The sequence below is a fragment of the Anolis carolinensis genome, chromosome 3 (assembly GCF_035594765.1).
Source record: "Anolis carolinensis isolate JA03-04 chromosome 3, rAnoCar3.1.pri, whole genome shotgun sequence".
Classification (NCBI taxonomy): domain Eukaryota; kingdom Metazoa; phylum Chordata; class Lepidosauria; order Squamata; family Dactyloidae; genus Anolis; species Anolis carolinensis.
In genome coordinates, this window is record NC_085843.1 from 79,880,412 (window position 1) to 79,893,660 (window position 13,249).

Sequence of the window (13,249 nt, forward strand, 5' to 3'; positions counted from 1 at the left end):
CAGCAATGCATTTTATGTTGCACAAGCCACATAGTGTGCAACTAAAATATAGTTTAGGAACAATGTCTGAAAATTAAACAGAATCAGAAAGCCTTTAAAGTGAGATTTCATTCCTATATGGTCAAATATGTGGCCATCTCCAGTTGCTGTTTTTAAAATGTTCCTTCATTCCTGGTGATTCCTCCCTTTTCCATCTGCCACTTACTCCACTGTTATTCCACTTGCCTGCTTGTATCATTGCCCCACTGCAGCACATCCCCTTGATGAAGCAAGGCTGACAATCTGCATCAATCTCAAAACTGCTTCAAGCAAGTTAAGACTACAAAAATTAAGGCTACGAAAAAGAAAGGGCAAAAGCTGATTTTTAGGTGGAGAATGCGGAGAACATCAGGCTGCTTACAGTGTATGATTAATGATGTACACACCTTTGGTCCCAATTTTGAAAGTTGGAACTATGTCTTTCTTCAAGAGAAATATATTTATGAAATAAAAGGTTAAGCAAACTAGGTATGAGTTCACATTAGTGTTTTTTTAATAAAAAAATTAAGAAGTTTTCCCTAACCTGATGTCTTCCTATACCAAGGTGAAATATAAAACATCTGGACTTCAGGCTGAAAAAGGTGGTTTTACAGCGAATGTGTAGTATACAGTATGACTCACATATTACTGGGGTACATTCCTGAACTTAATGAGTAAATAGGAAACAATTGATAATAATGAACCTTATTGAGATTTCTCTAAAAAATGTTTAGCTCCTCCAGAAAGACTCTGTGGCAACTTCCAATGAAAGCATACTACAGAGTCACCTGGAAGACATAGAAAATTCCTAGGGAGGACATGTTTTCTCAGATGTGGGTAAGTGAAATCCTGGGTACTAGGGGTGCACTGTCTAGAGCAGGGGTCCCCAAACTAAGGCCCGGGGGCCGGATGCGGCCCTCCGAGGTCATTTACCTGGCCCCCGCCCTCAGTTTTATAATATAATATATTGTATATACATATAATATTGATAATAATATTATAATGTAATACAATATAACACTAATAATAATACCATATAATAACATTAATTATATATTCTATATTACTAATAATATTACAGTATAGTGGTATAGTTCAATATAGTAATATATAATGCTAACATTGTGCTATGCTAATAATATAATATATTGTATGTACATATAATTTGTAAGCCACTCTGAGTCCCCTTTGGGGTGAGAAGGGTGTAATACAAATGTAATAAATTAATGCAGTAAATAAATAAATACATTTTAGACTTAGGCTTGCCCAAAGTCTGAAATGACTTGAAGGCACACAACAACAACAACAACAACAACAACAACCCTAATTAACTTGACTACCTCATTGGCCAGAAGCAGGAGCACACTTCCCATTGAAATCCTGATAAATGTATGTTGGTTAAATTGTTTTTATTTTTAAATATTGCATTGTTCTTTCGTTGTTCTTCTTGTTGTTGTTTTTGCACTACAAATAAGACATGTGCAGTGTGCATCGGAATTTGTTTGTATTTTTTTTTTCAAATGATAATCCGGCCCCTCAACAGTCTGAAGGATTGTGGACCGGCCCTCGGCTTAAAAAGTTTGAGGACCCCTGGTCTAGAGTGTTACACTTGACTCAGGGAGGCCAGGATTTCACTCAGTCACAAAACTTACTAGCTGCTCTTGGTGTACCCAGTTGCTGTCTTTTAGGTCAAGATGGTGAAACTCTTCACCACTGGTTTGGGTTTTAGCTCCCAGATGCCCCAGCCACCATGGTCAGCAGTAAAAGATTATAAAAGTTATAGTCAAAAATATTCAGAATGAAAAGGGTTCTTCATATTTTTGGATAGTGCCTCAAGAAAGAATCATGTTTGTTGCCCCGAGTTCTCTTAATATATTAATAGCAGTATAAAACTGCCACTGAATAAAATTATTAATACCAATAACAGCAGAGCAATTCAGTCAGTTGTATTTACTTATATGTTGACTCTTCATTTATCTTTAGTTGGTACCAAACAACCAACTAAAATTGTTACTCCAGCCAACACTTTCATTTAGATTAATTAAATAAATTTGCAAGGGTTCATCGGCCAACAGTTGATACTCATCATAGGCTATCACTCATGGCCAAGTCTGATTGCCTTCCAAGTGTAGGGTCTTGTCGGTGGGTCCATAGGTGACTGTAAAGACCTATTCTTGATCCTCATGTTATTTCACAGTGAGGACATTGATTTCCAGATGGAAGGTTGTCCCGACAAGGGTTGGCTTGATGCGCCTTCCCCTTGACACATTTCTCCCTTTCTCCCTCCATTCATGCCTCTTCAAATTCCAGAGCACGGTTCATAATAGCTAACCTCCAGTTAGAATGCTCGAGAGCCAGAGCCTCCCTGTTCTCAGTGTCTATGCCACAGTTTTTAGGGTTAGCTTTAAGCCCATCTTAAATCTTTTTTGCTGTCCACCAACATTCAGTTTTCCATTCTTGAGTTGAGAGTATAGCAACTGCTTTGGAAGATGGTGATCGGACATTCAGACAAATTGGTAGGTTCAGCGAAGTTGATGGCGGAAGATCATCGCTTCAGTGCTGGTGGTCTTTGCTTCTTCCAGAATGCTGGCATTCATCCACCTGAGCTCCTAAGAGATTTACAGGATTTTTTGGAGGCACCACTGAGGGAATTGTTCCAGAAGTTGAGAGTGACATTTGTAGATGGCCCACATTTTGCAGACGTATAAAAGGGTTAGGAGGACAATAGGTTTATAAGCAAGCATCTTGGTATCCCTATGAATGTTCTGATCCTCAAACACTCTCTGCTTCATTCAAAAAAGGCTGCACTCACAGAGCTCAGACAGTATTGCATTTTGATGTCAACATTGACTTTTGTAGGGAGGTGGCTGCCAAGGTAGCAAAAATGGTCAACATTTTCTAACATTGCACAATTAGATATATTATGACATTGCACAGGAATTGGCTGGTGCCTGCTGATAGAGCACTTTGGTTTTCTCAATGTTCAGTGAGAGGTGGAGCTTTTCATATGTTTCTGCAAAGGTGTTTAAAGTGGCTTGTAGGTCTTCTTCTGAATGAGCAAAGACTACATTATCATCAGCATATTGGAGTTCTATAACAGATGTTGTTGTGACCTTGGTTTTGGCTTTCGGTCTGCTGAGGTTAAATAGCTTGCAATTTGTTCAGTAGGTGATTTCCACACTGATGGGAAGCTTCTCATCAACAAGGTATCATAGCTATAGAGTTGGGCAAGAACACATCCCTGTTTGACACATGATCCCACCTTAAATGGACCACTTTGGCAGCCATTGTTGTCCAAGACTGTTGTTATCATGTCATTGTGGAGGAGCAGCAGGATGTTCATGAATTTATCAGAGCATTCACATTTTAGGAGGATAGTCCAGAGATCATTGAGATTCACTGTGTTCACACAAGACTGCATAACTTCGAAGGTGCTGAACAGACTGTGCTCTGGTACCATGAGATGCAGAGCCAATCTTAAGAAATGGGGCTACAAAGTGGAGTCCACTACATGCGAGTATGAAGAAGAGCAAACCACAGACCACTTACTGCAATGCAGTCTGAGCCCTGCCACATGCACAATGGAGGGCTTTCTTACAGCTACATCAGAGGCACTCAAAGTAGGCAGCTTCTGGTAAAATTAGTATAATTAGTATTAGTAATTTAGTATAATGCCAAGTTTTTAACTTTGCTTATGTTTTTTATACAATATAACTGTATTCTCAATTTGCTTCTGACACACTACATAAATACTGTGTTGAATGCCTTTGCAATGTCAATGAATAATAAAGATAATAATAATACTGAATGCTATGTACAGAGGTTGATTTTTTTTCTGCATTTTTATTGGATCTGCCATGCAGTGAAGATCCTATCCACTATTCCTCTGGAGGGGTGGAAGCCATTCTGGGATTCTGGGAGGATGTCTTCTGAAATAGGTAGAAGATGGTTTGCAAGGATTCTTATGAGGATTTTCCCAGCAGAGGTTAGAAGGAAGATATCTTAATAGTTTCCTGTCTGTTCTTTTCCCCTTTATTTGAAAAGGGTGATGATGGTGGTATCACCCTTTTCAAAAAGAGTCTGCTGGGATTTTCTCAGTTGCCCACACTTTCAATGAGCTGGTGGAGTTGTTGTGTCAACTCAGGTCCACTCTTTTTAAAGATTTCAATGGGGATCCCATCAGGTCTGCTGGCTTTGTTATTTTGGATGATGGTTTTGCTGAGCTCCTCCAAACTAGGCATCATGGACATTTGCAAAGTGTTGGATTTCTTGGCCTTTTTTGTCCACCAGACATTCTTGAGTATTCTGGTACTTCTTTGAGTCTCAGCTTTTGCAGTAGTGCAAATCTTTTTCTTAGCAGCAAAACTGGTGTCTGTTTGCCATATTTCGAATTTTTTTGTGTGGAAACAACTGATATAATTCCTTTCAATTGTACATGGCTTCTAACAGAATTCAAGGTGGATAAACACAATTGACTTCATCCAAACACTGAATTGTTGAAGTTGCTTTCACATAAAAAACCAAAAGGGAACCTGACCGGATAAACACACTTTTCATCATGCATTTTGTTCAGTGCTTCTGTCCATGCCAAACAAAATTCACATTTTATTTTCTGGCTAGATAATAGTAGACTGGCAAGAATCCCTCCAGAGAGATGAAGACAAAAATTCAAGCTGTGAGTAGACCTGTGATTGCACTCTGAGCCTCTGAAATAGATTTCTGCCTCATGCTGTTTTGGTTCCTATCACACAAGAGAGTGCGCTCTCAGATCCACATGTTTAAATTCTTGTATCAGTAAGACAAAGCAATAAATAATGGAAGTAGTCTCCCATTTCATTTACTTGGCTTTCAGTATTAACTTTTGGGAACACACTGCTATTGTTGTTGTGTGCCTTCAAGTATTTCTGACTTATGTGAACCTTGATCAACCTTATCATAAGTTTTCTTGACAGAATTTATTCAATTTGTCTTCCTCTTCCTCTGAGGCTCAGAGAGTGAGACTTTCCTAAGGTGGGGAATCAAATCCTGGTCTCCCATTGTGCTAGTCCAATGTTCAAACTGTCTGAAAACACATTACATGGACACTAATGTGAACACTATTTTCCTCTGATATTGTGCTAAGCACACTCTTTATAGTAGCAATCACTGAGAACTATAAAATATTTTTTCCTTGACCTTGCTTTACACTGTTCACCTCAAGTTCAGGATCAGAAAGAGAAATACGTAGGTATAATAAGAGTCTGCTTTACAGACATTTACAAAGGCATCTACAAACCACAGGCCTTCAGAGCCTTACCTTTTTAGAGCCCATCTCCAAAAATCCTTCAGCCAACATGGTTATTGGTTATTTTACTGAGGGGATTCTTGTTATACTCAAATTGTAGCTTTTCGTAGCCCTGCTGATTAAATACAGCAGCTTTTTTTCCAAGCCATGCCTTTACTGTACTGTTAAAAATAGTAGAAGTTTTAAAACTATTTATGGATAGAAGTGAGATTATTTCAAAACCCAAGGATGGCTTGGAATTAGACTAAGTAAGCCTCACTGAACCCATCTAGAGAAATCTCTGAGTAAGCAGGAATAAAATCAACCTATAAGAATCATTCTGACTTCTGCTCTATTAAAATGTTTTTATTCTTTGGTATATTTGCTGTACCAGGCTAATACTTCTTATAAGTTCCTGAGTCACTTCGGACTCAATCAAAAAAGCTTCATGGGTGTGTGTGTGGGGGGGGGGGCATCTTTTCCTCAAACAATTTGAATTAACCTGGCTACAAACATTATGGCAATCATATATTTTTTATTTATTTATTCATTTATTTACAATATTTTATCCTGCTCTTCTCACTCTGAAGGGGACTCAGAGCGGCTTCCAAGTTGGGAATATTCAATGCCATATAAACAACAAACAGATCCAATAAACACACATATTAAAATCATTAAAACTTTAAAAAAATGATACATTAAACTCAGCTATTAAAACCACAAAAATATTATATGTGGGACTGGAAGTGTAGCTAAGCATTGAAACTTGGTTTCCATCTGTTCCAGGTACAAAGCAGGGGAAGTGGAGAATTACAGATTATTCCCAAGTTATGAAAAAGATAGGTTCTGTGTGTTGTGGAAGGCTTTCATGGCTGGAATCATTGGGTTGCTGTGAGTTTTCCAGGCTGTATGGCCATGTTTCAGAAGCATTCTCTCCTGACATTTTACCCACATCTATGGCAGGCATCCTCAGAGGTTGTTAGACTTGTTCTGTAGGTTTGTTCTTAGGTTGAATTTGCATGTATGTATATGTACGTGTGTGTGTATACACATGCTTTGGATTGCATAGGGAAGGGTTAACACTCCTGTGGCGTTTGTTTTGCTATCTGTGCCCTTGTTCAGAATATTTCACCTCATTTTCTGTCCCTGTGATAATTGGATTTTGAAAAATTTGGCTTGCTGTGGAAACAAGTATTGGTGACAAAGCTTCAGTTGAGTCACCTTTTCCCTATGATGACATTTTCAGAAGTGAATTTCTCTTCCAGGGGTAAATTTCTCTCACTTCCTGTTGTCTCACTATGGGCAACTATGAGTTGTTTGTAAGTCGGATGTTCGTAACTCAGGGGCTATCTGTACAATAAGACTGCTGAATCCATTCCGGGAGCAACCATCAAAGGGATATTTATTCAGGGCTCATCTATCAGATTTGGACAATGCTGCAACATGCTCAGTAATTACAACTTTTACAAGGTGCACTTTACCCAGTCTATTATTACAACCTAGCCGTTTTTAATTTCATGTTTTAAGTTTGTTCTTTATCTTTATAGGTTAATGTTTAAATTTTATAATTGTGTATGTTTTTGTCTATGGATGTATTTTATATTGTTATTGTTTTTATCTGGTCTTGGCCCATGTAAACCGCCCCGAGTCCCCTTCAGGGGAGAGGGAGGCGGGGTATAAAAATAAACATTATTATTATTATTATTATTATTATTATTATTATTATTATTATTATTATTATTTTGAAATTAGATATGTCACTCCGTTATGATGTGAAGCATAAGTATGAGCCAAATATCTACTGGACAAGTATGTGGTGCAGGTAATTAGTCCAACAATTACTGTTTATACTCGTGTATAAGCCTAGTTTTTCAGCCCCTTTTTTAAGACTGAAAAAGCCCCCCCCCCCCGGCTTATACTCGGGTGAGGATCCTGTTTGGCTTATACTCGAGAATATATGGTACATTTGTTATTTTTCTCTATTATTATTGGTATTACTACATTTATTATTTATTATTTTTCTCTATTATTGTTGCTACTATTACATTTATTTTACTCTGTTTTTATTATTATTAATAATACATTTATTATTTCACTCTGATCTTATTATTATTGCATTTATTATTTTACTCTATTGATTATTACTTGTATTATTTTCCTGTATTCATTATTATTATTACATGTATTATTTTACTCTATTATTATTAAAAAGAAACATAAGCGCATTTACATTGAAAAAGATGAGAATAATGATTTGATCAGAGTTGGACATTCTTATCTTAAATTTGAGCTTTATGTAAATATTCAAAAACATTTAACCTACTGATGCCTCAATTAATGTAATTTTATTGGTATCTATTTTTATTTCTGAAATTTACCACTCTCGGCTTATACTGGAGTCAATGTTTTCCCAGTTTTTTTGTGGTAAAATTAGGTGCCTCGGCTTATATTCAGGTCAGCTTATACTCGAGTATATACGGTAACTTGAAACTGATGTTACTTCTTCTCCTCCTCCTCAGGAGCAACCCATTATGCAGTGTTCATTTGCCAGGGATGGGTTTTGTATCTGAAAATTGATATTTCTGTTTGGCCAAGATATATTGCTCAATGAGACAGCACACATCCATTCTGCCTGCTGTTTTATTGATTGCTCAATGGCACTATCCAGTACTGCAAGGTAGTTACGTTTGTGCAATTTTACACTATGAAACCAGTAAATAGAATCTTAGCCCATGTTTCTTACCATCACTGGCATTTTCCTAGTGAGATGCTGTGCTTTCACAGAGTTTTTAAAAACCTCAAGTACAAGCCAACAAGGTATTGTGTACTTGCTGCCATTATGACACGAATAACGGAAAACATATAGCAAAAGTTGTGTGAAAACTCTCTTAAAATCACAAAAAAATTATTTGTTCCCCATTGGCACTGTAACACACATGCTTCCCATTTTAAAGTAGAAGACAAGACAAAGGGCAATTGATTGAGCTCTATATGCAAATAAAATAATCTTAAATGAAGATGCTGCGAACTGAACCTTGGACACCCAACATGAAAAATATAAATGAAGTGAATGGGTGAAGAAACTTTGATGTTATGGCTTGCATAAGAGAAACCATTAAGGCACAATCATCATTAGACTTTGTAAAGAGGTTTATTTTATTTATTAGCATACAAGATTTGTGGCAGTTGAAGGGTATTTTTGTAGGCTCTGGAAACTACTTTCCAATTCTTTCATTTGTTTCTAGTAAGCTAAAACATTTGTGGCTGAAACGTACTGAATAATTAATTATTTCATTTTTGCAGGCTTCACTGCAGTTTAAAGAACTAAATGCTAATTTCACGGTCTTGTGGTTTCAACTATCCTAGGCATTTTCACATTGACTAATTTTCTTGAATGTGGGAAACTAAACATTTTATTATAAAGAATTTATCCAAGCAAAGGGCTGCATGGAAAGACTAGGCAAGTTGCATAACTACTATATGCAACAAAGCACCAACTAACTACAAAAATAATGGAGCTGGCATGGAAGTTACTCGAAGAGAAAAGAAGGTTATCCTCACTTGATCAAATTCTGAGAGGGAAATGCCCCAAAATGGAAAGGAGATTTTGCAAGGTAGAACAATGTGCCTTTTGGGTTCTGGGTCTGCTATCCTTTCTCTTGGGCCATCAGAAATTCAAGGGCCATTTCCTAGTGCTCCAGGTTCTGGACCAATGTACCACCTGAACCCCACTCTTGTAGGCTCTGCTCTGTACAATGTCTTGCTAATTATACATTTAGGAATACTTTTAAGAAGTGGAAATTGCAGTCAGGTTTCAGAGAGACAGTGCTATAAATGCACATTTAAATAACTCTCTGCCTTTCAAATTATGTCAAACAAGAAACACTAAATAGATGTATTTATGTTGCCACCATCCATAATATGTATGTGTATTTGTATCTGTGCAGTGGCAATGGACACTCTAGCAATCTGATGTAGATGAATGAATCTACAATTGGGAAGGATAACAATAGTGGCGAACGCATGCAAACTGTATTAATATTTAAATCTCCAAATAAAATGATTGATTTAAAATTCACTCACACTGCTGCAACTCATGGGGCTTTGGGGCTCATTGATGTATAGGATGCTGGTGGAAAGCTGGAGTGGACATAACAGAAAATGAAAAGGAGAGTTTGTCCAATGAAGGTGAATGGTAGAGCACTGAGGACAGATAAAAGAAATAACTTCATGTTGTGAATTAATTTTAGACATCGTTGCCTAAAGATAGGGTGTAAATTACTATGTTTAGCAGCCTTAAAAGGTGATTGAATGAATTCATGGAGAACAAAGTAGTTAACGGCCATAGTACATTCACAATATTTTCAGCACCTAAAGTCAGCAGCCTATGGGTATTAGTTGCTGAAGATAATTAGTGAGACATGGCTATTTTATTTATGTCTTGTTTATGATCTTTAACATGCAACTAGTTGACCATTGTGTGAACAGATTGCTGGGTATTGATATAGCTTCTAGTATGAACTAGATCTCTTTATGGGCTAAGTGTTTACCATGCCACCTGCAGAAATGAAGTACATATTTGTCTATTTATCTATCATATTTGTTGGACACTTTTTGATATAATGGCTTAAGATGGAAAATTCCACAGGCATTAGAACATACCTACTTATGGATGGGGTAATGTAACAGTTGAATGGTTTAAGCATTGAGTGTTAGGAGACTAGAATTCAAATCCCTGCTTTGCTCAACCATGGAAATCCACTGGTTGACTGGTTGGGCAAATCACTTTCTCTGTCAGCCTTAGAGGAAGGCAATGGCTAATCTCCTCCAAATAAACTTTGCCAAGAACACCCTATATCAGGGCCATCTTAAACCAGAATTAATTTGAAAACACATATCAATAACAAAAATGTGGACATAATGATGTCACATTTCAAAGGTAACATCAGAATTGGGAAGTAAAGGTAAAGGTTTTCCCCTGACATTAAGTCTAGTTGTGTCTGACTCTGGGGGTTGGTGCTCATCTCCATTTCTACGTCAAAGAGCCGGCATTGTCCGTAAACACTTCCAAGGTCATGTGGCCAGCATGACTACACTGAATGCTTTTAACTTCCCGCCTACTGGTCTACTCACATCTGCATGTTTTTGAACTGCTAGGTTGGCAGAATCTGGGGCTAACAGGAGGAGCTCACCCTGCTCCCCGGATTCAAACCTCTGACCTTTCGGTCAGCAAGTTCAGCAGCTAAGTGCTGCTACGCCACTGGGAGCTAATGATAGTGATATTCATTTATATCCCACCTTTATTTCATGACTGAGACACAAAGCAATAGTATATGTGTATATATGTGTGGGATGTCTTTAAAAAAATATTTCCAAAGTTGTTTGTAAAGGACAATGTTGTTTGTAAAGGTTTTCAAAATGTTAATCTTCTATATCTCTGTTTAATTTTATGCTGCTCCACAGCAATACCATGTCAACATTAGTTACAATGTGCAATGAATCAAGACAGTGTTTGCAAAACTGTATGGATTTACTGCAGTGATTCTAATTAACATAACTATGCAATGAATTTATTCCCATAATAATGAATAACTGAATACAAATAATGTCCCTAAAACACTTAGGGCCTGAATATAAATCTGTAAATCCCCTGTGTGGTTGTGCTGGTGTTCCAGATTATGGAGATTTCAGCAGGGAAAACTGAGGCTGGGATTTAGTGCTAAAACCTTAGTGGGCAATTGCATCATTTAGAAGTAATTAAAATATTTAGAAATATCAAACACTGTTGAATTATTTACTTGGCATACAAAAGAAGCCAAAGTAATGCTCTGATTTTAGGATTATACAGTCCAACAAAAAAATCTTGGTGCCTTGGGTTTTAGGCCTATTCCTAGAGTTATTTGGGGCACTGATTCAGAAAACTGCATTGGATAGACCACATCAACTCTTGTTTTTACATATGTTTATCATGATTTCCTATGGGCAAGCAGATGGTGACTGTTCAATGGCATATGTTCTGTATCTCAAAAACTAGAGCTTATAGAAAAAAAACTAGTGCCCTTTTTGGAAACCGCAGATCAAATATGGCATTAAATGTTTGCCATTCTTTGTTGGAAACTACACTGAGTCTCCTTGGGAAGATAGGTGAGTTATAAATTATTATAATTAAATATACCAAGAAACAGGTATAACATTTGAGGCACCAAAATGTGTGTTAACTAGTGTTATCTGTGTATTGACTGGGGAGGAAATGTTTCACCTTTACTAATTTAAGAAAAGAACTTAATTTTTCCTACCATATTATTACAACTGTATCAACTGATTCTTATGGATAGAACTAGGAATCAAGCACAGTGGAGGAAAACAGATGCCTCTGTTTGTATAATGTTGAGAAAATGCCCCAGTGTTTGGACTGTACACATGCTACTGTTGACAAAATGTTGCATTGTTAGATTTTTCATATTAGAAATTATGTAGTGTCACAACACCAGTCCTGGGCAGGAAAAATGCTGTTAGAACAGAATTGCCATCATCTGTTGCATAGCTATATGGTGGGCCCTTGGTATCCACTAGCGTTTGGTTCTACTACCTCCCATGGATACTAATATATATATAGGCCATGTATGAGGGAGCTGACTGTGCTGTTCATAATTTCTGGGAGTTTCAATCCAACAATATCTGATAGGCCATAATTTACTCATTCCCCCTTAAAAGGTCATAGAACCAGACAATACTTAGGAAGCAATGTATTTGCCATACCAAAGGGAGTCTAAAGACTTCTTTACATGGTCCATGGGGGTCATGCTGTTCTGCAAGAAGGTGCAGGGGAAAAGGAAGGCATGAGGGGTGCCTTGTGGCACCCCACGTACCCTCCCTCCTTCCCCCATTATATGGGAGAAAGGGTGGCAACATGTGTTGCCCCGCCAACCTTCCCCGATTATATGGGGGAAAGGGGAGGAAATTACGGGTAGTTCCATCTTTGGGAGGAATGTGGATGGAGCCTGCTGAGCTTCATCTGATGATGCTTGGCAGGGCATGCCCAAGCTCCGGCCAAAAGCACCAAAATAGGGCTATTTAGCTCCATTTTTGTGTGTGTCAGGAGTGACTTGAGAAACTGCAAGTTGCTTCTGGTCTGAAAGAATTGGCTGTCTGCAAGGATGTTGTCCTGGGAACGCTCAGATGTTTTTTTTAATGTTTTTACCATCCTTGTGGGAGGCTTCTTTCATGCTCCCGCATGAAGCTGGAGCTGATAGAGGGAGCTCATCCACACTCTCCCTGGGTTAGATTCGAACCAGCAACCTTTAGGAAAGCAACCCAGCCTTCAAGTCATCAGTCATGTCGGCACAAGGGTTTAACGTGCTGCACTATCGGGGATCCTCATTTGGTCCCATATGAAGAGGTCATTAAGGGAATCACATGGAATGCAGAGTTTCCTTTCATCATAGAAGTGTTCTCTGCATATAATATCCTCCTCAAGGAGAACCTGTTTTAAAATATATGTTGGTGGTGATGAGGAGATACTGACATCTGAAATGTGCAATGCAGGTAGCTTCTCTGTTAAAGAAGACATTTACATTTGTTTAACAGAAGGAGGTTTATCTATGGAGGGAGGGCAAAATGAGGTCACTAACACCCCCACACCTAAGAATCTTGCCTCTCCAAATGACATTTTCTTCAGTCCCCAAATTACTAGCATGTTCATATGCTCGTGCTAAACTTCACTCTCCTTTTTTCTTTCCTTTCTCTCCCCTTATCCCCATTTCTTTCCTTTTTCTCCCCTTATCCCCATTTCTTCTTTCTTGCATTCCTTTTTCTTCCCTTCTTTCTCTTTCTTTTCTCACCTCTTCTTACAACCTTTTCCCTCACTTCACTCTTTTTTCTTTCCCCCCCTTCTCTTTCTTTGCCTTCTTTTTCTCTGATTTTCTTTCCTCCCTCCCTTCCCCTCAAACACACGTTGTCTAGTAATAA

The 13,249-nt window shown here is 37.9% G+C and overlaps 1 protein-coding gene across 6 annotated transcripts in view; it reads right to left on the reverse strand.

Moving 5' to 3' along the window:
* The window catches only part of dscam (DS cell adhesion molecule), a 445,521-nt gene that overhangs the window by 18,592 nt on the left and 413,680 nt on the right, over positions 1-13,249 (reverse strand). Inside the window, exon 33 of one of the 6 annotated variants that reach the window (XM_016992455.2) lies at positions 9,365-9,421. The exons of the other annotated variants lie outside the window; for them this stretch is intronic. Within the exon in view, the coding sequence (XP_016847944.1) occupies positions 9,393-9,421 (29 nt within the window). The 3' untranslated portion in view covers positions 9,365-9,392. The remainder of the gene's footprint in view (positions 1-9,364; positions 9,422-13,249) is intronic. 6 annotated transcript variants of the gene reach the window in all.